The sequence below is a fragment of the Octodon degus genome, unplaced genomic scaffold, assembly GCF_000260255.1.
Source record: "Octodon degus isolate 3935 unplaced genomic scaffold, OctDeg1.0 scaffold00021, whole genome shotgun sequence".
Classification (NCBI taxonomy): domain Eukaryota; kingdom Metazoa; phylum Chordata; class Mammalia; order Rodentia; family Octodontidae; genus Octodon; species Octodon degus.
In genome coordinates this window covers 14,760,780-14,785,654 of record NW_004524597.1, presented here as the reverse complement: position 1 = coordinate 14,785,654, position 24,875 = coordinate 14,760,780, and the positions used below count along the sequence as shown (strand labels likewise).

At 40.7% G+C, this 24,875-nt stretch overlaps 1 protein-coding gene across 4 annotated transcripts in view; it reads left to right on the top strand.

Annotated features, from left to right (window-relative positions):
* Grk3 (G protein-coupled receptor kinase 3) overlaps positions 1-24,875 on the top strand; it is a 165,008-nt gene that overhangs the window by 82,267 nt on the left and 57,866 nt on the right. For 2 of the 4 annotated variants that reach the window (XM_023711723.1, XM_004628015.2), the window contains exons 3-6: positions 5,200-5,273; positions 18,046-18,147; positions 19,841-19,915; positions 23,966-24,027. In XM_023711723.1, the coding sequence (XP_023567491.1) occupies positions 5,200-5,273; positions 18,046-18,147; positions 19,841-19,915; positions 23,966-24,027 (313 nt within the window). Of the gene's footprint in view, positions 1-5,199; positions 5,274-8,763; positions 8,836-18,045; positions 18,148-19,840; positions 19,916-23,965; positions 24,028-24,875 lie in introns of those variants that run through there. The other 2 variants (XM_023711724.1, XM_023711725.1) reach the window with 2 other exon arrangements.

Sequence of the window (24,875 nt, the reverse complement as noted above, 5' to 3'; positions counted from 1 at the left end):
CATTCATTGCAAAGTGTCCAAATTTAAGTGCTCAGCATCTTTGACCATTCTGTTTTTGGATTTTTTTCTTTTTCTAAAATTGATTTATAAGAGGTTTTGTTTGCTTGCATGTATGAAGAAAGGAGCTTTTTTGGATTTAAGTTTTGTGTAGGCTGGTCTGTTCTTTTCACAATGTCTTTGAAAAGCAGAAGTTTATACTGTGGTATTATCATATTTACCATACTGTTAAGAAATCTGCATGAATATATTCTGTGAAGATATGTTTCTATATACATATATTGTTATTCTAGAAATATTATAATTTTATCCTTATAGTTCATTTGGTGATAGTCCTTAGTTCTTTTTAAGGTATGAGAGAATGGTTCATTTCCCTTTTCCATTTGCAGGTTAGGTTTCTAGCATCATTTGTTAAATAGACTTAAATTGACCACATACGTGTGGGCATATTTCTGGACACACTGTTCTGCTCCATTTGCTTAGTCCCATGCCAGGACCACACTGTACATTGATCTCTACAGCTCCACAATGAATCTTGAAATCCCACAGTGGAAGTTATGGAACTTGCTTCTTTCTCAGGATATTTTGGATCTTTTGTTTATTTGTTGATTGTATTTCCATATAAGTTTTAGAATCAGTTTTTCAGTTTCTTTTCTAGAAAGATTAGTGGAGTCATGATTGTAATTGCATTGAAGCACAGATTTATTTGAAAGCAACTAACATTAGCGATACTGAGTCTTCCAATCTATGAATTATGTATTTCCACTTATTTAGACCAGTAGTGTTTTGTAGTGTTTAGCAGAGTAGGTCTTGCTTGTCTTTTGATTATGCATTTCTAGGTATTGCTTTTTCTTTGACACTATTGCAAATGGACTGGCTTTTCAAATTCCGCCTTAAAATCATATATTACGAGTGTGTGGGAATTTCATTGAATCCTAACTAGTGACTTGTCACGTCCTGTGGCCTTGCTGACACATATATATTCTAGTAATTAATTTGGAGATAGGATTTGCTGTGTTGCCAACCAGGCTATCTGAGAATAGCATTAATTTTAATTCTTCCTTTTCAACTTGAATAACCATTATTTTATTTTCTTACCTTATTGTGTTGGCCAAGACCTCCAGGACAATATTGAAGAAGCGTGAGATTATATGTTGTAGCCTCTCCCCTCTTCTCTCCCCAGCTCGTTCCCTCCCCCACCCGTGCTTATTACTACATGTGAGTAATGCGGAATAGTGAGGTGCATTGTGGGAATTGGTACGTGCATATAACGTGTGTTGGTAATTTCTATCCCCTTGCTTCCCTCTTTCCTCCCCCTTCTGTCCCCTTCCCCATCCCTCAAAGCCTGCTTTGTAATTTCCTGTCATCATCCATTCATTCCTTTATTTATATTTCAGATTTCCCATAGGAGAAAACGTGCAATACTTAACTTTCTGAGTCTCTCTCATTTTGCTTAACATAGTGGTTTCCTTCAATTTTCCTGCAAGTGGCAGGACTTTATTTTTCTTTATGGCTGAGTAACATTCACATTTTTCTCTATCCATGCTGTTGACAGGCATCTAGGCTGTTTCCACAGCTTAGCTATTGCGAATGGTGCTGTCATAAATGTGAGTGTGCGTGTATTGCTGTCATAGCCTGTCTTAATTTCATACATTTTAATTTTTTCATCTCACAGCTCAGAAAAGTCTTGTTTTTCTATCTGAAATATGCATCTTCCACTTAATGTCATCTATCGCAGCATTATATTTAATTCCTCGATGCATTTACCATAAGTCGTATTTGCTGTGTGTCTCCTACACTGCTCTGTGTTTCTCTGGACTAAAAAGCAGCCTTTGTCTTACGTCTGTGGTGTGCAGTCCAGGAGCTCTTAGCGGACACTCAGAAGTGTTTTATAGAATCGGTCAGTATTGATAGGAAATCTTAGTAGTTACACAGTTCATATTTTCAGTGTTTTCCTCTCCTGAGCAAAACTGAGGATAAATATTATTTCTTGCAAAATACATTTCTCTTTCTCACTTTCTAATTTTTTAAAAGGAGGTCAGGATTCAGAGTGTTTTATAGAATCTACATACATTTAATGCTTTCAAAAGCCCTTAACATACAGTATTTTTAAAAAGCAGTATAATTCTTTGCACTAGTTTTTGTAAAATGCTGAAGTAGCATCAGGTATATAGAGCACTAGTACAGTGCCCGCCTGGCAAGCACAAGATCCTGAGTTCGATTCTCAGAACCTAAATAAATAAATAAGTTTCTGTAGTGGGATAGCTTGCCATTCCCAAGTGTCATATACAACCAGAAAATTTTTACTGGTTTAATTTTAGAAACAAGACAAAGTCATTCCACAATTATTTAGTAAGCAGGTGCTGAGTCACTATTTTTATTTTTTTAAATATGGAAATATTTTAATGAAGTGAACTTGTTACATGAAGTACAGCGTACTTTGGCTTATCAACTTAATTTCTTTCGTGATTTGGGGAAAGATGGCTGTGTGTGTGCTTGTGTTGGTGTGGGGAAGATGGCGGAGGTCATGTTTGTCACCTGATGTAGAGTTTGTGAAGGGAAACAAAATTAAGATGAACACTTTTGTTTGTAAACTAAATTGTTTGCAAAAAGAAGTGTTCATAAACCAAAGTATTACAGTATTCTGTAATTTTTGCCCTTTTGTTTTTGCTCTAATTTGCTCATTATGTAATTTAAAATTGATGAAGGTAAATTACTTCCAGCCTGGAACACAGGAATCTAGGATTTATTGAAAGGGCAAAGTATCTTTCTTTTTGCTCCATTTAAACAGATTCATTTAAATAACTGGTACAAGGTAAAGCTTCACTTTCTGTACCAATGTGATGAAAATGCAATTTTGTTTTCCGATTGTATATTAAAATAATTTGTCGGCTTATTCCACAACTTAATGTTGGAAATTGTGTTAAAGAAATAGATGAAGGGACCAGGGAGATGGATTAGTGAAATAAATGCATCCCTGGCAAGCGCAAGGGCCTGAGTTCAATCCCCAGTTCCGCCAAAAAAAAAAAAAAAAAAAAAAAAAGTAGATGAAAACATTCTGAGTTGAATGATCATTTATTCATTTATTCAACACCCCCACTTCCCTGGTCCCCCTTGAATCTACCCTCTTCCTTTCTCCCTTCTTCCTTCTATCTTTTGGTCCTTCCACCTGTCATAGTCTATGGTTGTTCTTATTGCTGCAGACATGGTATAGAACGCAACATGATGGCTCTTCATTTGCAGCCAACATTGTGGTGGGGAAGTAGACAGCAAAGAAGTAAATGTGATAGTGAGTTTTGGTGGTGTGTTGTACACAAAGATGTGTGTGAGAGAGTCTGTGTGTATGAGTGTGAGTCTGGTGTGTGGATGTGTGAGTCTGTGGTGTATGTGTATGTGTATGTGTATGTGAGAGACACACAGACAGACAGACACACAGACAGACGAGTGAGCAAAAGAGCATAAGATTCAGAAAGGCCTCATTAAAGGAGGATTAAGCAAAGCTGGTCAAGCCCAGCAGGTCCAGGACAGGAATGTTCTAGAAATGAGGGAATAACAGTAAGAAATTCAAAGAAGGCACAGTGCTTGGGGCTAGAGGAACTAGAGTGTGGCTCACGGGAAGTGATGAGCCCAGGGAGAGCGCTGTGGGCTAAGGCTGGAGAACATCCCCACTAGATCCCAGGGACACCGTGGGCTGTGGCAGGTGTCCCAATTTCACTCCAAATTCAGACAAAAACAAGGGGTCCATTGTGTGGTTCTTTCACTCTGTCATTTAGATGTTTCAAGAACATATCTGGTATGATGAACATACCCAAGTCCAAATTCTCACTTCAACTTTCTCTTCCAAAGATAAAAAAAGAAATACACAACCCAAACCTGGCAACATCGGAAGAAAGATAAACACATCTCCTATTACAGGTGGAGATTTCAGTATTTAGCTGGGTGACAGGGAAGTACACAGCCAGACAGCTAGTCAGAGCTCAGAGGGTAGGTGAGGGTTAACTGTGTTGTACTCTTCAATGAAACTTGCACCCTTCGAGAGCAGAACAATGCGGGTCTGAAAATCAAACTTCAGTAAATGTAAAAGTTTTGACATACTGAATATGTTCCCTGACTAAGCAGGGTTAAATAGAATCAGTATCCGTGGTAGTATTAGTGAAAATCTTGTCACAGTTGCTTCTTTTTTCTCAGACTATACCTGGAGAATTCTCATACACCTTTTCCCTACATTTTAGACTTTGTATAACTCTTTCTTCAGTTCTCTTCTGTGGCTTCTGCTTTTATTAACTGTCCTTTACTTGCCTTGACTTCCTATAGTTTTGCAGTTTTTGCTGTGTACTAGGATCCTGGTATTAACTTGCTCTGTTCATTCATTCACTTAGGCCCGACATGTGGAACATTTTGCTTGCATTGGGATATGAGGCTTGCACAGGGTGGAAAGCTTAACCAGACAATTAAAGAGTGGTGAATATTTAGGCAGAGGGATATTGGAAGAGCTGTGGAATCAAATATTCATTCAATAAATATTTATCAACCTCATGTGTACTATGATTGTACAGTCTCATCAAAGTCAGCTATACAGAGAAAAGTGGTACTTGGATTCTGCTGTGAGGGCTGAGTTAGGAGTCTTCAAGCTATGGAAGAGGGGTTGGTATTCCAGAGGCAGGCATTGTCTCCAGGTGAAGCGTGGTGTCATGAAAGAGCAAAGAAGGACACAGGAGTGAGCAGCCTGCCCTGGCTGAGGTGTTCGGTGGGGTGCTATGTAGTGAAGGCAAGAGAAGGATCTAGAAAGATCATGAGTATTCTTCTCTCTGCTTAGAAAGCTCAGCCCTGTTTCCTCAGGCACTGCATTTGTGAGCCTATTACATCACTCACCAGCCTTTCTGCATTCCCAGTCTTCTTTCTCTTTTGGTCATTATTCTTTGGTTGCCATCTACTGCAGTGACCAAGGGTTCCATGTGGTGGTGACCATGAGCAAGTGCTGCTGATGGCACATTTTCAAAACAGTCTTCTGAGCAGAGAAGGGGCCCAGTGCTGTAAGCCAGGATGTAGTGCTCTCATGCCCAAAGCCATTAGGTTTCATGGGCCTCTTGAAATCCTGGCGTGGAAGAGGTTGAAGTATAAACTCATTGATTTTTAAGGCATCCTGTGGGGTAAAATTTCAATTTATTGCCCATCCTGAACTTTTTTATTCTTTTCCTTTAGGTTTCTTGCTATTTAAAGATTTTTGTTTGAATGAAATTAATGAAGCTGTACCTCAGGTGAAGTTTTATGAAGAGGTAAGAAGTAACTTTTCCTGAGCTTTTATTTCGAAAAGCATATTCTAATGTTGCTTTGGGAAATATTAAGGCTATAAAACATCTTCCACATATTTAGAAACTCATTTCAAGTAATTAGCAGTACAAAATGTAATATGTAATTTATCTGAGATACTGACAAGAGCTACAAAGGGCCAGGTATGTTATTAAAACCATATTCCTAAAGGATTTGTCATATAGCGGGAGCAATGAGGAACAGTTGAGTTGAATTTCCAGAGACAGGATCCTTTAGAAGTGTACTGAGGCTTACCAGCTACTTCATCCCCTGTGAGGGCTGATTCTGGACATGTGCACCACAGCCCAGGGCTGCCCCTGAGTCTGAGAGAGAAGTTAGCAGAGATTTCTGGTCATACTGGAGTAACCAGTTACAAATGGGATGGGAGGATCTCCAATGCACAACTGGTGAAGTCTGCAGCTAGAGAGGGGCTGAATTGATAGGGCAGGAGTTTTTAAAAGGCAGAAAGTCAGCTGTACAGAACAAAGTGGACTTAAAAACTACACAGCTTCTAGAGACAGAAATATGAAAACAACAGGCAAGAAAGGACAGTCCTCAGGGAGTAATCTGCTGACAGCTGCTTGCTAGCTGGACGGCTGTTGACTCACAAAGCATTGGGCAGAAGGGAATTCTGGTACAAGAGAATTCAGGCTTGGCGCTGGGAGTTACTTCTGGGAGATAGAAAGGCCAGAAGAGATTTCTGGAACTAAACTAAAAAACACATGGAACTGGCTGTTTTGGTGCATGCATGTAATCCCAGCACTCTGGGAGGCTGAAGCGAGTTTGAGTCCAGCCTGGGGTTGTGAGACTCTCTCACAAAATAAAAAATACCAAAAAGGGTAGAGGATGTAGCTCAGTGCAAAGTCCTCTGGGTTCAGTCCCCTTTATGGCTCAGTCATTTCATCAGTCAATCAAACAGGACTGGAGGGATCCCAGACGGGTGGTTAGTTTCAGTCCAAGACATGTGCTAAGGTCTGAAGCTGAGTGGGATGGGGGACCAAGAGATAAGTTAGAAAGTTCTCCAGGAAAGAACTGAACATAATGCTGAGGAGACAAAGCACTCTCAACTGAGCTCCATGATGGATCATGATATACAAAGGGACAAACCAGAGATTGGTTGAGGCCTACAAAAACACAGCAACCCAGGCCCAGCCTGGCTCAGTCTTGTGTTGACTGATGAACCCTCTTCCCTCCTGCCCAACAGAGAGTAAAGGGAACCCACTGTCTTCTCTGAAGATATAAGATAACAATACATAAAGACTTTACCATGCTAAGTACACAACAGAAAATCACTAGACTTGCTATTAGGTAAGATGTCTGAGTGCTAAGTAAGATGATAAAGACCTTTCAGAAGAGCTGGGTACTTGAGGTAATTATCAAGTACTTTAAAATAACTATGAGCAATATGTTCAGTAAAAGATGGAGAAATAGATCTCAGCATAATTTAAATTTATTATGAAGAGTTGACTGGGCATTCTAGAACAGAAACTACAGTATTTGAAGTTGGAACTTAATGGTTAGGTAAAACACAAGCTAAGATAGTACATAGGAAGACAGGTCAGTGGACAGCTTCAGACTGAAGCACAGAAAGAGAAAAAGAAATAGATTTAAAAAATTAAAGATATGCAAGACATGTTTAAAGCCCTAGTACATGCAGAATTGGAGTTTCAGCAAATGAAAAGAGAAAATAGTGTAGAAGCAATAACTGAAGAGACAGTATTAAAAATTTTACAACATGGTGAAAGACAGATACTTATCGACTCAAAAAAACTTAGACCCCACTCCTACCATTCATCACTAGATGGAATGAATTCAAAGGACAGGTGTCTGTGCACATCAGTGTGAGGCTATAGGAACTTAGAACAGAGAAAATCTGAAGGGGTGCCAAGGGAGCCACATTACTGTTAAAGGAGCAGCAGCTAGACCAACTGTGACACTAAAGAGAAATGCCGGGGGCAGGACAGGCAATGAGATGGCCATCTTTAGAGTACTGAAAGAAGAATCTTCCAGCCTAGAATGATATTCCTAGTCAACTTTTCCCTTAAAAGGGAAAGAGAAATAAGAGATATTCAGATAAAACAATAATAAAACCCAAACAAATAAAAATATGAGAGAATTTTTCAGTAGTGGACCAATATTACTATGTAGTTGAGATGCAGGAAGATGCTTTAAGCAGACCAGAAGTGATCCTGATGGCTATGCAGAAAGGAAAGATGAGCAACACGGGTGAATCTGCATGTGAAATGTAAGGGAACAGTGAGGATTCAAAGCAATGACGTGTCTCTAGAGTTTATAGTGTACATAGCACCAGAATGCAGGACAGTCACACAAAAGGCCAAAGAGGACTATGAAGATAAAGTATTTTAAAGTCCTAGGATAATTGGTGGGAGAAGTGAAAGTAATGATTTGCATTGAACTGTACTCAGTATCCCTAATAAGCTAAATGAGAAACGTAGGATAAAAAACCATTTAGTTGATCAAAAAGAGGTAATATAGGAATAAAAGGACCTAACGTTGATCAGCCAAGTTGAAAATAGAATGAGTAGGATGACAGCTTAAATCCAGTTACATTTAATGTCAATGGACTAAATACACCCATGTAAAAGTGAGTTTTTCAGGCGGAATTGAAAAATGAAGCCCTATTATATACCACTTATAAACAAAATACTTACATGGAAGAAAGGATAGATAATGTGTGCTGTAATATACACACTATATGGACACTAATCAGATGAACTACCTGATCATGCTACTTCGAAATAAAGAGAGGTATTCTCAATGATAAAAGGGTTGATCCAGCAGCTCTCCCAAACTTAAATCTGTATATTGCAAATAACACAACTTTAAAATGTATAATGCAAACATAAGCAGAAACAAAACAAATCCACAACTATTAAATAGTACAACACTCCCTTCAAGGGCTTAAAAGAAACAAAATCTTTCGTACAGATTAAGAATCTCTTAATAAATTAGTGAATAACTTGACATATATAAAAGCTGTACCCAGAAAAGTGGGATTTACATTCTTTGAATCACGTGCAGAATATTTTTCAAAGTAGATCATGTGTTGGTTCCTTTAGAAATTTATAAATTTCAGGATTGATATTGTGCAGACTGCCTTTTCTGACCACAATAAAATTAAGCTCCAAGAAACCTTCACATACCTGGAAAACAGTACACCTTAAAATAATTATAGAATAAAGTAATTAAAATAGAACTAGGAAATACTTAAAATATGTTTAATAAATGATGTGTGTTATTATTAATATAGTGTACTTTTACCCTAAATCGTTTAAATGATCCACAGAAAATGTCACATAGTTACACCTATAGTCTTTGTGCACATTGGAAACTAGAGAAATTCCTTTCTTTCTAGCTTTTTAGAGATATAGACATAGATATGAAAATGTCATGTTTTTCCGTACTTTAAAAACATTATATTAATGTATTTTCAGAAAAAGTAGTCAAATTATGTGTTCATTTGGCATCATCTGAAAAAGTACTGTGAGCCCCAAAAAAGCTTACTTGGTATGAAGTTAATCTTATTATTTGCATCTGAATCATAACCAGGCATTTTATGTAGAGAAGAATCACAGCTTGATCTGTCAATTTTTGGGGGGCCAGGGATGTAGCTTAGTGGCACAGTGCCTGCCTAGCAAGCGGGAAGCCCAGAGTTCGATTCCTGGTACCAAAAAAGAAAATAGTAAAAATAAGACCAAAAAAAAAAAAAAGTCCCTTTGATCTGTCATTTTTTTTTTTCTTTCCTGTGTTCCTAAAAGCTTTACCCCTCCAATTTCAACATGAACTAAGTCACCTTGTCAAGTAGTGAAAACTGTCCTTAGCAGGTAACTGGGTAGAATCGATGGGCTATCGCGTGCCAACTTCTTCCACACTTCCTTTGAGCGTGCTGGTGACTGTTGTTTGGCTGCATCTGTCTGAACTTTAAGCACTGGTGTTTCTCCTTGCTGGCTCCTCGCATCTCTTCTCACCCCTCTTCTGATTTGGCCTGTGGTGGACCTGGTTTGTCAGATGACTCCCTGGGAGCATGCTCTGCAGCTCCTTGGCAGCTTTCCTCTGTTCTTTAGAAGATGCCATCTGTCCTTGGGCAACTCTCTCAATGACCACAACCCTGAAACGTTGACGTTCCCAGTGATTCTTTGTTAGCCCCTAGCTTTTGTCACTGTAGTGGATTCTTCTTTAATTTCTGCTTGTTTCTTACCCATTTTTAGATTCTGCTACTGCTCTCTTGATGTAGTACATTTTGTAGTTATATCTCTACTTCCCGAGTCCGCAGACCTGTTACAGTACACTCCCTCTTCCTAGTGAGAACCCTAGTTGCTTATTACAGCACTTAGCTATCTCGTATGTGACTTGTTGTCTCCCTTCCTTCTTTCTGTCTCACATCGTCCAACATAGAACTTCCACTCCAGCCAGACCCGACCAGCCAGTGTTCCCTGAACCTCCCAGCCTTTGTTATTATCATTGCGCAGTGTGTCATCCCTTCCCACCCTGGGATGCTACAGATTTTTCCAGCTCTTGAGAGCCAAGTTGCCTTTCAGGGCTAGCTCAGCAGAGGTCTCAGGACCCTCTTCCATGCTGGTGTTCCAGCATGGTGTGCATCCTCCTCTAACTCACAGTTTGTGGTTTGTGCTGTCCTGTCTTGTGCACTTAGCACTTGCTTCTTGTTATGTCACCCATTACTGGATGTGTCAACAGAAGGCCTCACTGGGGCGCAACTGCAGCTGTGCCTGTCTACATAATAGGATACTGGCGAGTACCTTGGCCACCCTAAAGCCTCTCTCTGTTTCAGACCTTGTGAACACCAGTGTCCTACCAAGCATTGTTTGAACAAATGAGAAATAAAGTCCTTACTCTCTTTGAACTTATGTTCTGGTCAAGAGATGTAGAGAGTACACACAGGGACTAATTTGGAAGTGAAAACTGTTGAGCAGCAACTCAGCTTGGTGTGAAGTGCTGTGCTAGCCACTTAGATAGGCGGGTCAGCGACTGCCTGCACAGGCAACACTGAACAGGGACATGATTGTCGGAACGTTGAATGGCGACGTGGGTGACAAGGAGGCTGGTGGCTTGAATGTAATCTAGGAAAGTATTTCCGGCTGAAGCCATAGCTAAGACAGTCTTTTCCATGGCAGAGAGATATTAGGTGTTTTGTGAGCAGGTGCGTGCAGGCTTCTGATTGTTATGTCTGTCCATGTGAACTGTCTCTCTTTATTTCTGGTTCATCTGTGGGAACAAATAGTCTGTTTGCGGTCAGCTTCGCCAGATCCTGTAGATCTAAGCATGTCTGTCTTGTGCTTACTGTTTCCATGATGTGTCTTCCCCAGCTGTCTACTTTCAATCTCTTATATATAAATTATTTCTTTTAGATAGATATGAAAGAGGCTTGGTTCCTCATTATGACATTTCTGATTGATTGATTGATTTTGGTGCTATGGATTAGACCAACCCAGGGCCTTTGTCCTGAGCTATATTCCCTAACCCTTTTTTATTTTTTGAGAAAGAGCTCATTAAGTTACCCAGTCTTGGCTTGCAACTGCAATTCGCCTGCCTCAGCCTCCCAGATTTCAGGGTTTACAAGCATGAACCACATTGCCTGGATGAAAATTCTTGTTGTTAGTAGAGGAGTTTTAGATATTATATTCATCTGTTGTAGGGTTTCCTGAGTTTCAATCTGTGAATGTAGGTTTTCAACCTATAAGTTACCTTTCATCAAACCTAAGAAAATTAAGATGATTATTTCTCAAGGCATTGTCTTTAGTTCTTTTTTTTCCCTCTGGAATTCCAATATGTATGTTTAATCTTTAACTCTGGTGGCTCATTCAATTTTTCCTCCAATATTTATTTATTTTTTCTTCTTCAGGCCAAATAATTCCTGTGGCTCTCTCTTGAGAATCATCAGCTCTTTTGGCCTGCCTGGCCTGCTGTCTTGTCTATTCATTGAATTTTTATTTCAGATGCTGTATTTTTCTTCTGAAATTTTCATTTAGTTCTTTTTGTAGTTGCTATTTTTTCCTCTAGTTCCTTTCTTTTCCTTTATATGAATGTTTTCTGTTAGGTCCTTTGAGTTATGTCCAGTTGGAACTGCTGCAGTGAAGTCTTTGTCTAATGACTCCAGCATCTGTGTCTCCTGAATGGATCTGCATGATGCTCTGCTCTCTTGAATGTAGAGTACACTGTGCTGTTTCTTCTGTGTAGAATAGTATTAGGTTGTACCTTGAACATAGTGGTGGGTGGATGAAGAAACTAAACTCTTGTTGTGCTCCTTCAAGGGGAACGTTTATTTTTGTCTCAGCAATCAGCTGATCAGGCTCACCCACCCCCAGACCTGTATCTCCCATCATGGGGAGCGGCTGTGCCTTCTCTAGTCCTTCAGCTTCTCCTGCTAGTAATTGGCAGAGTTTGAACCCAGGTGGTCTGTGCTCAGAGGTAGAACCCTGCCTTCTTCTGGACTCCACCATGCCCCTGTGTTATCCAGGTCCACCAGAGGTTCAGAATTTGCTCAATGGAACTTTGGAGCTCCCCTTCTGTGACTTTATTTTCAGAAATCCCTGCTCTTACAGCTTCAGCTTGATGCGCCCCTTACATTGTCTTTGTACTTTTGCTTACATTCCCATGCCCATATGTGGTTGCGTTTCCCATATGTCCAGGATTGCTCATCTCAGGAGGATTGTTCCCATAGGAGCTAGTTGATTTTTGCCAGAAGCAGAGCCTGGATTTGTGTTTTATTTCAAAATAAAGCAAACATGATGAATTGTATGTATTATTTTATATTTATTTATTTATTTATTGGTGGAACCAGGGATTGAACTCAGGCCCTTGTGCTTGCCAGGCAAGCGCTTATTCTACTGAGCCATCTCCCCGGCCCTTGAATTGTATGTAGAGGGCAGTGATGGCTGGAGTGTAAAGAGTGGAATCAGTGGTGATCATTCACTTTTGATTTATGCAAAGGGGAGAATGCTGGGGGTGAATGTACAGTAGCTGCAGTATAGCAGGAGAATATAACAAATCAAAGGTTTTATTTAGATACATTAAATTTATATGCTTTCTATATACTCAACTGTAAATGTCAAATACATGGTTGGGTATTTGAAATCTGGAGCTCATGGCTAACAGATTGAGTCCTCAGAATATAACTGGTATTTGAAACCTCGGGGCTGAATAGCTTTAGCTTTGACAGCGTGCTGTCCAGCAATGTTCTCTGAAATAACTTGGTGTTCAGAGGTCAAGCAGAGGAGGAAGGACTACCTGCAGTGGAGTCCAAGGAAAAGGAGCAGGGCCAAAGCCCAGGGCATGCAGTCACAGGAATCAAGAGCAGGGTGCATGGATGGAAAGAGCAGACGGCTGAGCTCAGAGCCAGTTGGGAGTCAGTAGAGCAAAGTGCATAGGGGAGGGACTGGGAGCAGGCCTGGCAGAGGCCCCGAGTGACTTTACTCTCACACCTCACTGGTGGTTGGTGAGACAGTGGAGCCCCCAGCAACTGTGGACCAAAAGTGCCAGCTCTCCGGGTCATGGGTATGTGGGCTACATGGTCAGCCTTGGTGTGTGGCTCCCCCAGAGAAGGGAGAACACAATTGGTGACCTCATTACTGAGGCAGTATTCCTGCCCTGCAACCATGAACCCCGCCCACCTGCTCAGGTACCTGGGCAACCTAACTTCCGGAACCTGAGGTGGTTTGGGTTGCGCACGTGTTGCGGTAAGGTCATTCTGCTTCACACTGCTCAATAGTTGGCTACGTGTTCTTTACTTGCTAATCTAAGTGATAGCAGAAAAATAAGTGCTAGCCACCTGAGATTATAGATGTAGCCCAGCATGCTGGTATACACCTATCATCTCAGCAGTCTAGCTGAGGCAGGTGGATTGCCATGAATTCAAGGCCAGCCTGAGATTCTGTCTCAAAAGAAAAGCTGGTTTATAGCCAGAGACACCCTAATCTCTTTTTTTTGTTTGTTTGTTTCTCTTAACTGTAGCAAAGTTTTATTAAAACTAAGAAATGAAACAGGCTCTGCAGAGAGAATAAAAGAGAACAAGTATGCCCTACAGTGTGAGGGGCCACCATGGATAGAGAACACAGTTGCAAAATCTCAATAGTGACTCTTGTTTTTTTATCCCGCACTCCTTAGGCTGATGTCAGATCTGGGCCAACCATAGAAAACCTGCGGCAGTTCTCACAAGAAGTCTACCTGCAGGACTTTGGGAACTGCATATGTCCAGAATCTTGTGATTGACAGATCACACGTGCTTTCCTGGCCAGTTCTGCCTTGTTCTAATCTCCTCTTCATTTCCCCTGAGGGATAGAAATCCTCATAATTCCTTATGGGTTGCTGAGGGAATGGAGGCCTCTTGTCTTCAGTAGCGTCTTCTGGTTGGAAGGTGCTGTAGCCCCTACCCAGTGGGGATCATGTGCACTCCAGTGCCCATAGGATGTTGTGGCTTGTTTGCTGGGTCAAAGGGAAAAACCTGTCCAAAAACCATAAGAAAAGAAAACAATAAGAAAGAATCAGTGACCTTTGAGTTGTCTGCCTGATGGGAGAAAGAAAGAGAAATCTTATCATTAGCCCACAGATGAGAAGCAAGTCAGATTTCCCACTTCTCATGGAGGACAAAGTATGGCAGAAAGAGAAGTTAGATAGATTATTGAGAGCCTGAGAGCCATAACCTTAGCAAGATCTAATTAAAAACAGAGCCTATAAAAATATAGGTCCCATTTAAGCTATGATGAATTAGGGTCATTAGTGATTGTACTTATCTGTACCCTGAGCTACACCAGAGTTTTGATTTCTGAAGAAGAGCCTTGGGTCTTCCAGGGGCTCTAAGGGAAGCTTACTTCTTCGTCCTTTAAAGATTCTAGCTGCCATTTCCCATGTAGGATTTTTACAGCTTGTCACTGCGTTCCTTGAAGGACCAGAATGGTCACTCGGTAACTGGGAGTAAGGATACAGTCTTAAAGGGCTGTAGGACTCCCTCGTTGCCTTGCTGCCAGTCTGTTGATTTCCCAAGGCGATTTCAGACATGTTCTTTGGCATCCCTTACAGTACATGAGTGCAGCCTGCTTTGGAGGCGGACAGGCTCTAGGAACTGGACGATTTCCTGCTTTCGTTTCATAGCTGATTGCTTGTCAGTCAGCCAACTCCTTCTTTCCAGCTGCATGAGCATGTAGTACCAGAAGGACATATTTGGGGTCTTTATAGATCAGTAATGGATAGCTTCTCCACCACTGGTATAGATGTATAGCCTAGTATCAATGCCTGAGTAAACGCTATGAGCTCTGCTTTTTGAGCAGAGATCCCTGGGAGAAGTTGGCCTCAGTGGTCTGTTGTGAACCAAAAACTGCATAACCTGTCTTTTGATGACCTTGGACAAAGCCACTCGCATCAGTGAACCACACCTCCTCGGGGATAGGGTACTGATGTCCTGCCTACTGACATAGGTCTGAGAGATTACTTATTTACAAGAATGGCAAACTTCTGGGCCTGTATCAAAGAGGCATGGTTAGCAATAGCGCTAGCTAGCTTTAGGGTTGTCTTAAGAGCCTGGCCTCATATTTGGCAAGCTGCCCTTCTGTTAACCACAAGTAATCTTTGGTCTGAAGAATTACTCTGACCTAATAAGGAGTCAAAACTTCTAGTTTCTGCCCTAAAGTTAGTTTTGCAGCTTCCTCTATTAGTGTAGCTATAGTGACAACTGCCCTCAGGCAAGGTGGCCCTCCTGCAGCGACTCCAACTTTTTGAAAAGTATGCCACTAGGCAAGCTCTGGTCTCTTTCTTTGCTGAGAGTTACCTTTTTAGAATTGTCTGTAGAGCTGGAATTTGTCAGTTCGTGGAAGCTTCCATAGAATGAGTATTTGTTTAATCAGATGTCAGTTTTCTTTATAGGTCTCTGAGAGCATAGACTTACATCTTATTATACCTTTGTACAGGAAAAACTCACTGTAGCTTGAGCTTGTTCATAAATCAAGGCCGAAACCTTTACCTTTCATTCAGTAAATCTGTCTTGGCATTCTAGCATCTGACATTAGCTCTTGAACCTGACCAAAATAAAACACAATGGAAGAAATCAGTCAAGCCCCAAATCCTTTGTGTTGTAACTCTGCTCCAGAGTTTGCTGTGTACTTCCCCATTGCTTGTCAGTCAGCCAACTCCTTCTTTCCAGCTGCATGAGCATGTGGTACCAGAAGGACATATTTGGGGTCTTTATAGATCAGTAATGGATAGCTTCTCCACCACTGGTATAGATATATAGCCTAATATCAGTGCCTGAGTAAACGCTATGAGCTCTGCTTTTTGAGCAGAGATCCCTGGGAGAAGTTGGCAGCTGGCATAGTGCCCTCCTCTGGGTACCTGTTTTGCTGAGTTGACTTGGGTCTGGTCAGCTCTGGCCCTTTGCTAACACCAGCACTTCTGGATTGATGCTGCTCAGGCCATCTCTTCTTCTTGAGTGGGTATTAGCCCACCCCAGGCTTCCTGCCTTTATGTTGGGCTTTACCATCTTTTCCAAAGGAGCCTGTTCTCAGCCCATGCAGTAATTCAAGTGTGAATTTCAGCTATCAGCGTGCCACAGCCAGGCCGAGACTCCTCAGGACAGTTAGGATGATCCCAGTCATTTCCTGATATGTAAAGCAGCTGCTCAGATGTAGGACCTCAGTGTCTCACATTTCTGTCCCCCATCTTCCAGACACTCCGGAGCTCTCTGTTCTTAGCTACATCAGGAATTCTTATAGAATTTACTAGTTTGGATTCAAAACTGTCAAGTCCACTGTATAAATTAAACAGGTAACTTAATTCTATTTAGTGTATTTTGCCTCCTGGACTTGTCAGCCCACCTCTTACGACCCCAGAATGGAGGGCTCGCTGATGTTCTGCAAGTCCACAGAGTGAGAGGCTGGCTGTACGAAACACTGTTTTCTGAGTTAGTCATATGTGGAAGCGCCATTAGGCTGGAGATCTTTGCTGTCATCTTCCATTGAGCTCCATATTTCATTTATGTTTTCATTCTTTGTATTAAAAGCCTTTCTGTAAATAAATGGGAGTGATTTTCTGATGTAGGACCTTCTGTTACTAGATTAGAGCATTTGGGACCATTTCCATATAAGACAGATAGTTCTATAACACATTTTATATCTAACCTATCATAATACCAACCAGGTTAACTACTATAGTATTTGAAATATAGCATTTGAAATAACCTTTATGTTAATATTGTTCTTACTATTTTTATTTAAGTTTATTCATACAGTTTAGATAGACATAATGATCACATTCATCCCAGGGAATCTGTACCTGTACATGGTCTATCTTGATTCCTCTTCTTTCCCCCATTGCCTTCCCTTCCTTTAACCCCTCTTCCTCTCCTTGTTTACAAAGCTTTGTTTCCATTTTCTTTTTCTTTTCTCATTTTTTTCTTTTTCTTTTCCTTCCTTTCTCCCAACCCCCTCTATAGTTCCCCTTTCCTTTTGAACAATTTCTTCCTGTTTTACAATATCTATTATATATTCTGATTCTTATTTCTACTTTCAGTTTCTCACACCAGAGAGACAATGCAATATTTACACATGTGTGTCCTTTTGGGGCAGGAATACTGTTGGTGGGATGTAGACTGGGGCGACCACTGGAGAGATTCCTCAAAAAACTAGGAGTAGAGGGCTCATTCCACACAGCTATTCTTCTTGATATTTTCCCAGAAGAAGTAAAAGCATCATACCACATGACATATGCACACCTGCGTTCATAGCCACACAGTTTGTAATAGCTAAATCTTGGAAATAACCCAAATGCTCATCAACCCAGAAATAGGTAAGGAAAATAATGTGAGGGGTTTTTTATACAATGGAATACTACTCAGCTGTAAAGAAGTATAAACTCAAGACATTTCTAGGTAAATGGATTCACTTTGAGACCATACTCTTTAAGTGAAATAAATCAGACACACGTTAGTTTTTACAGTACTAAAAACCAATATTTGTGTGTAGATGTGTGTGTGTCTCTGTCTGTGTGTGTGTTACTGGGCATTGAAGTTTGGACGTTCACACTGAGTTATATCCCCAGCTGTATTTTATTTTTTTATTCTGAGACAGGGTCTTACAGAGTCACTAAGATGCCTAGGCTGACTTATATTTGCAATCTTTCTGCCTCAGCCTCTCAGAGCGCTTGGATTACAGGGATTACAGGCATGACCACCATATCTATGTTGAAAACAAATCTTTTATCTAAGTGTTAAATCCTTTCTAAAATATTTATTTGCTTCAGTTGATTTTTAGAAATCTCTCTGGATGTATCCTGGTAATATTTTTTTTCTCCTGTTTTGGAACACTGTAACTGAGTAAGAACAAACCCCATTATAACTCAGAACTGAATTACAGCCAAATTTAAATTATTTGTGCTTTGGAAAAGAGAACTGGCAAGGATAAATGGTCCGTGGCTTGTATATTGTAAGATAATTGTAACCATGGCAGTGTTTGCTTTCTAATGTTATGTGTTGCTGCATTTTAGTGATGAGGTCGATCATAGATAAAAAGCACATTTGTATGTTTCTAGTTAAATTTAAATCATTCCAACATCATTATTCCAACATTAGAAGTAGTCATTTCCTGTGGAATTGCTGGTTTGGTAATTTGCTTTATCTCATGTGGAAGTGATTTCTTGTGTGGGTTAGTTGTATCTCTAAATAATGTAAGTTTTGAGGAAAACGTACCCTGACAGTGATGTCTCCTAAAAATCCAGATAAAGGCGTATGAGAAGCTTGACAATGAGGAAGACCGCCTGTGCAGAAGCCGGCAGATTTACGACGCCTACATCATGAAGGAGCTTCTCTCCTGCTCGCACGTAAATATCACTGCTTCTTCTGTTACTTTCCTGGGGCAGCTCCCAGCCCGCTTTCAGCATTCGCAGAATGAATGGAAAATGGTACGGAGATGTTTGAGGGTTTTTAAAGTGCATCTTTAGGGCAAAACCTATTTCTTTTCTTTTTTTTGTCATTTTGTTTTTCTGATACACTGTATCTCTTACGTCACAGTGGCTTAGTCTGTTTTCAAACTCTGACATTTTTCTTGCAAAAAATTGGTGAAGTTGTTCATTTGGATCCACTGGAAAAAAAAACTCAATTCTAGATTTTTTCAAAGGACTTTAAGGTTTATTATTTTAATATAGTTATGCTTTAACAATTAAGTTAATCAAATATTGACAGATATAAATCTTAAATGGTTTTTAATTAATAAGGATTATAATTACTATGTAATTTTATTCATCAAATTAAATAATAGTTGAAATAATTGTTTTCCTTGTAAATCAGATAAAGAGTCTAATTTGACTACTGGTCAGACCCAACTGTTAGAAAGTTATTTCACCACCAATAAGTAGAATAATTAGTAATGAACATTTACCATGTAAAAGTGTGTACATTAACACTGTATTTGATAGAAATAGACTGCAGTCCTGGCCTTCGCTGTCAAGTAATTAGCCACGAGTCACCAGCGGCTATTTGAAATTGTTTAAATTAATTAAACCAATGAGGTTATACTTACACTTCCTCCATGCTTCCTAAGCCACATGTGACTCGAGTGCTCCTCAGCCCCAGGTGACCAGTGGCTTCCGTATGAGATGGCTCAGGAGCACAGCATTTCCACCGTGGCAGAAAGGTCCCAACAGTAGTGCGCTGCAGTGCTTCTGCCCAGGGTGGTGGTGACCGTTCCTCCTGCCACTAGTAGCTAACGATGACACTTCAGGCAGTTGCGTTGTTTCGCTGTTCTTTGGACACGTGTTCCTCATGCAGAAGGAAGTTCTGAGCTGGAGCTAATTGTTGGTCACAGGATCTCCCTGCCATGCTGAGAAGGACTGAGTGCATGGAGAAGGTTAGATGCTCACGGCAACCACAGGGTCTGGGGCAGTATGATACGGCTTTTAAAGCTGTTCTTAGCCAGGCATGGTGGCGCACGCTAGTAATCCCAGCACTCAGGAGGCTGAGGCAGGAGGATCACGGCAAGTTTGTAATTCACATCTCTGAAAGTTCCATCCTGCTTGCTTTAGTTCCACCCTGCCAAAGCGGTAGCAGTGCTTTCTTGAATCCAGAACCTTTAACTGCTGTGGCTTGACTTTGTAAGCCTGCCATGTAATTCTTAGGCACATACTCTTGCATTCGTTTTATCTGTTATAGGAGACATTTTACATTTTTAGAACTTTTATCAGCCAGTGGAGGAATGTGTGCAGTAGGTGGTGGTAGAGTTGTTCACCCTTTATCGCCACAGTAACTTCAACCTCATACGGGATTAGATGTGTCGGACAGGCCCTGTTGTGCTGCTGTCACTGGGCATGTGACTGAGAACTCCAGACATCCAGATGGCTAACCACATTTGATTTCTCTACATATGGATCACAGATCTTAAAGAATGTGTGCTCATATAATTACTAATGGTTGCCATTTAGTAATTGTATTAAATTGCCATTATAATTCTATGTCATGTTCAGAGGTTTCTTACGTTTTTGCTGTTATTTAAAAAAACATGTCTTTGATTTTTGAAAGCCATTCTCAAAGCAAGCTGTAGAACATGTACAAAGTCACCTGTCCAAGAAGCAAGTGACGTCAACTCTTTTTCAGGTAGGGTAAAATTATCTCAAAATAAACAGATAACTTTCTTACTGTGGGGATTTGGTGACATTCTTTCTTTGGGTACACATACAGTAGAAGAATTTCTTTGTAAGGCTATTCTCACTGGAACGCCTGAAGCTTCATATGGCTTCCATTGAAATGTGTCATTTGTGTCCATTGAAAAGTATTCACCTTTTCAAACTCAGGCTTTACCGAAGATGAATCGCTAGAGTTTTCCAGTAATGTCATGTGCTAACAATCAAGATAAGATATTGAAGAAGAAAGCTTTTGCTTGTTTGACACTTTAATACCTGTGATGACCAGAAACCTTAAAAGATTTATTTTGTAGTATCAAGGTATTTGTACTTGCAGTGATTTTCCAGTATCAAGAGTAAATACTTGAGACCCACCTGAGGAAGTATATTTAACCTTGACCATTTTTATCTTGAGTATAATATAATTGTACCGGTTCAAGCAACAAGACTTAGCTAAATGTACAACTAATAAGCCCAGGCATTTGCTACTGTTTAGGTCAGACGGGTTCTCCTGTTTATCAGAGCCTTTTGCATCCTGTGTTTTCTGTAAAGGAGCAGTAGTATTTACAAAGACTTATTCTCCAATAAATACTGTACATTGTATGTTTCTTAGAAGTGAAGGAACATCACTGAGTAGTGTAATGATTTTCATAAATGAAAACAATCAATTTTTTCTTTTTTGGATCATTCATTTGCATTCAGTTGAGTTTTGATGGCTTATGACAGTACTTATGTAAAATGAAGTTCACCATTCTACAGAGAAAGTAACATTTTAACTCTTAGAACATTTGGACAGTAGTAAGTTGTGTGTCATTCTTGTCCAAACAACTACGTAGACTTTTCATAAAATGTAGAACCTGTCTGCAGAGGCCAGCGGGTTCTAAGCTCCATCTCTGAAGTGAGCTGGCCTGAAGCTGTTCCTGCCTCGGTTTCCCAACTCCCTCTTCTCACCTGCAGAGGGGAGGTGCCAGAGCCTCTCCTCAGGGGTGCTGAGATCCAGTGAGCAGAATGAACAAGGGCTGCTTTGCCCTGGGCCTGCCCACCCGAATGCTCCCCAAATGTTGGTTGTTACTGAGTATCTTGCAGTCAAAAAGTTTTGAGTATCTGCTTTTTTGTCTCCATATCTATTTCTCCATCAGAATTTCATTTTTCAACTGACTTTGCCAACGCACACTCATAGCCCTACAGTCAACCACATCTAACATTGTGGAACCGTACCGTACAAGCTTATGGGTATATTAGTTTCCATTGTCTTTGTAAGTAAATAGAGGTTTATTTAGCCAGTTTGGAGGCAGAGTCTAAGATCAAGTGGCTTCAGAGTTCAGCTCTGAAGAGGGTCCGTTTGAGCATGTCACACAGAGGTGTGTGGCATCACAGCAGGATCACATGCAGGAGCGAGAAGTCACCTGGAGAGACAGGAAGCCACAGAGATAAGGGAGGGACCAAGCTTGTTCTTTTCATAGAAACAACTCTGGAGAATTAACCAGAGTCCCAGAAGAACTCACCCACCCCTTCTGGGGTAGCACCTGTGGTGACCTCATCTTCTGCACTGTGTTCCGCCTCTTCAGGGTCTCCCCACATTGCCACATGTCCAGGCAAATTGCCAACTCGTGAGCCCTTGGGGGGACACTCTACCCATATCTGAACTGTAGAATGTGGGGTTTTATTCAGATTTGTACTTTTCCTGTAACGTAAATGACACTGAAACAAGATTTTTCCAGGTGAGATAGAAAAGGCACTAAAGTTCTTCTTACACCTTCACAGGAAGCATTCATGTAGAATGCCTTTTATTTAGATGCCTTTAAAAAATACTTTACCAATTTGTTTTGATCCTTAAAAAGTTAGTGGAAATAGTTCAGTGAAATTGATAAAGGAAGGGTAGTATTCTATTCCAAAGGAGAAGGTAGTAAATTTATTAAAATGACTGTGTTGGTGCAATTTAACTGTAACATCAGAGCACAGTGATTAAAATACAAACATTTTATGTTTGATTATCCTGTTTATAGAGATACATTAACCAATAAAGTCATTTGAAGTTCATAGTAATAAAAATGCTCCCCAGATAAACTAAAACTTTTTATTAAATTCATTTGGTGTGAGCACAACTTTAGAGATAAGTGTTTGCATAGGTACACTTGGTAATGGGAGCTAGAAAAGGTCCTGGCTCTTGTTTGGAGGCCTAAAACTGTAATGTTCATATTTTAATTCTTAAGATATCCTTCCAGTGAGATCTAGCTTATCTGTCTCCGCCTCCTCTCTTTGTGGTACTGACCATTCAACTCTAACCCTAGCCCTTCATAAAAAAATTTTGAGTCTTTGGGTCTCCCTCAGTTGCCAGGTTGCCAGGCTGGGCTTCACTTGGTGGTCCCCCTTCCTCAGCCTCCTGGAGTGCTTGGGTTTATAGACATGTACCACCATTCCTGGCTTTCCTTCTTACAGATTAAGAGGATGGAGGACCCAAGAGAGGAGCAGGTGCTCCTAATCCCATGCTGCCTCTTGCACTGCTCTTGCCCTGCTCCTAGGGACACTGGCAGTCCCTTCTGCTGAAGCAGTGCAGTGAGCTGGTGGAGAATTCCTAAAGACTATTGTCTTTTTGGTCTTTAGCAGACAATATGGGATGTTTGACAAAATACAAAAGAAAAATACTAATTGTTATAATTGTTTTTATAAATAGAAAGTCTGTGCTATATAAGTTTAGCATTTTTATAGATCTTGAAGCAGTTGATCTGCTTTGTTTCTTGAAGTCTACAGAGCTGCAGAGAGCTTTTGAGAGCTGCAGAGGACTTGGCCAGGATGCATATAGTATGTTGCCATGGAATTCTAGTGATTCAGAGCTGGAAAGAATTTCATAGAATTCAGCTTCCCTTTTTACCAAAAAGGGAGCCAATTCCATGTGGCCGCAGGGATCAGTCCCAGAGCCTTCTCCAGACAGCAGTAGCCCTGTGGCGGGGAGGGAGCAGAGGTTAGTGTGCTCCCAGGGAGTCTCCTTTCCATCCAAGTCTCCTCTCTTCATCAGGAAATGGGATTCCCCAGGGTCTGGTCTTTCTGGTTCTGTAGAGTCACCTCTCACTGCTGTGGACCATGCCATGATTGGTTGTTCTTTTTGTAAGCATTCAGGATGTTCCATAAAGTCACTAAACAATGCTAAATTTTGCATTGTTCGACAAACTTACGTTGTCGAGGTGTTGACTCTCAAATGAACTGTAAAAACAATGCCATACTTGATCATTTTGTTGTTCCTAACTCAGAGCTGCCCACCTGAGACAGTTTATGCCGACTGTTTGGTAATGGATAAAGAAACCATCACAGAACTGCGGTGGATTGTAGGTGCTCTGGGGAGGACAGTACATGAGTCGGGAGCCTCTGGCTTCATCCCTGTTAGCCATGAGCCCGTTCAAGGATCTTGGGGATGCACCTGCCCTTAGTCAAAGAGCCTCCTTCTCTGCAAGAAGCAGAGTGGGATTAACTCTCCTTTAGCTCTAGGATTCTGAGGTGGAAAGTCAGTGAGTAAGACAGTCAGTTAAAATAGCTATGGATCTGTCTGCTTTGATTTTTCAAAACTCAGTATGAATATAGATTACAAATGCTTTTAGTGGCTTAGAACTCACAAGGCCCAGTACAAAATGAAAATACGGGGCCCATTTTCAAAATTATTGAAAATTTTGAGATAGTGAGAGGAGCAGTAAACACAGTGGCAGGATCTTCAGAGTTGCACACCCATGAAGCTGGCCCTGACCACTTACGAAGTGTCTGCGATTTGCCAGGAGCCATATTGGGCAGCAGGTCTGTGGTACAGCCCTGCCACTGTCTTTGTGGACCTAGTAGTGGAGAGAGCTATGAAATAGATAGTCCCTTGATGATGATTCTCTTAGTGAAAACTGGACAGGCACCAACAGAGTCAAGGACATGGTGCCCTGGGAGTGCATCTCCATGAACCTCACCTGGGCTGAGTCACATAAGTTTGTATGTTTCACTTTAATGTAATCATGTTTACAGTGTGGGATTTCTTTTCCATCCTTTCCAGCCATACATAGAAGAAATTTGTGACAGTCTTCGAGGCAACATTTTCCAAAAGTTTATGGAAAGGTATGCAATTCTATGCATATATTGGCCATGATTTATGTGTCAGCCTTTATGTTAGATTGTTTTGTCTATACTTCATAATTTAGGATTTTTATAGCTTTGAATCCCTTTGACCTTTAGCCCTTCACCTCCAATTGATCTCAAATTTGAATAGACAAGGAGACCTCAGTTTTAAATTACCTTATTGGGAAAATTTTACTAATGCGAGTACGGGTATAATTTATCAGATTTATTTCATTTGATTATAAAGGCGTATCTCCCAAAGGCCAAGCCTGTACTCCTTCCTTCATGCACTGATGGAATTTAAGGGCTTAAGCTAAAGCGTGTTTATGATTATACGCACCATGAAAATACCTAAGAATTCTATCTGTGTGGGTTACTCAACCCGTAGAGCATGGTTGTCATATAATATTCTGCAGTTTGCCAGTGAGAGCTACTCTATCTTGCATCCTGTACGAACACCCACTCCTCAGTTCTTCTGCAGGGCATACCTCTGCCAGTATACTGTAGGCTTCCTACAGATAGTCTGTCTTCACACTCACTGTCCTCTCCCTAAATGGGAGGCAGCTGACATGGTGATCGTGTCTCATTGCTGGGGGAGCATGCAGCTGCTCGGTAATTATACTTAAAGAACAGACACTGCTTTTCTGTAGTTTTCTTCTCCATGTACTCACAGAGCTAAAGCAATTAAAAACTGTGTTGTGATTCTAGTAGAGTTCAAGAGATAATATTATCCTGGAGTGCAGTCAATACTTTGAGAAATCCATGTGCGTATGAGTGGTTATATTCTTCTGAGCCACAATAGAAACTCTCGCCAGCAGGCAGCAGGCTAGGGCTGAGGAAAGAGCTGC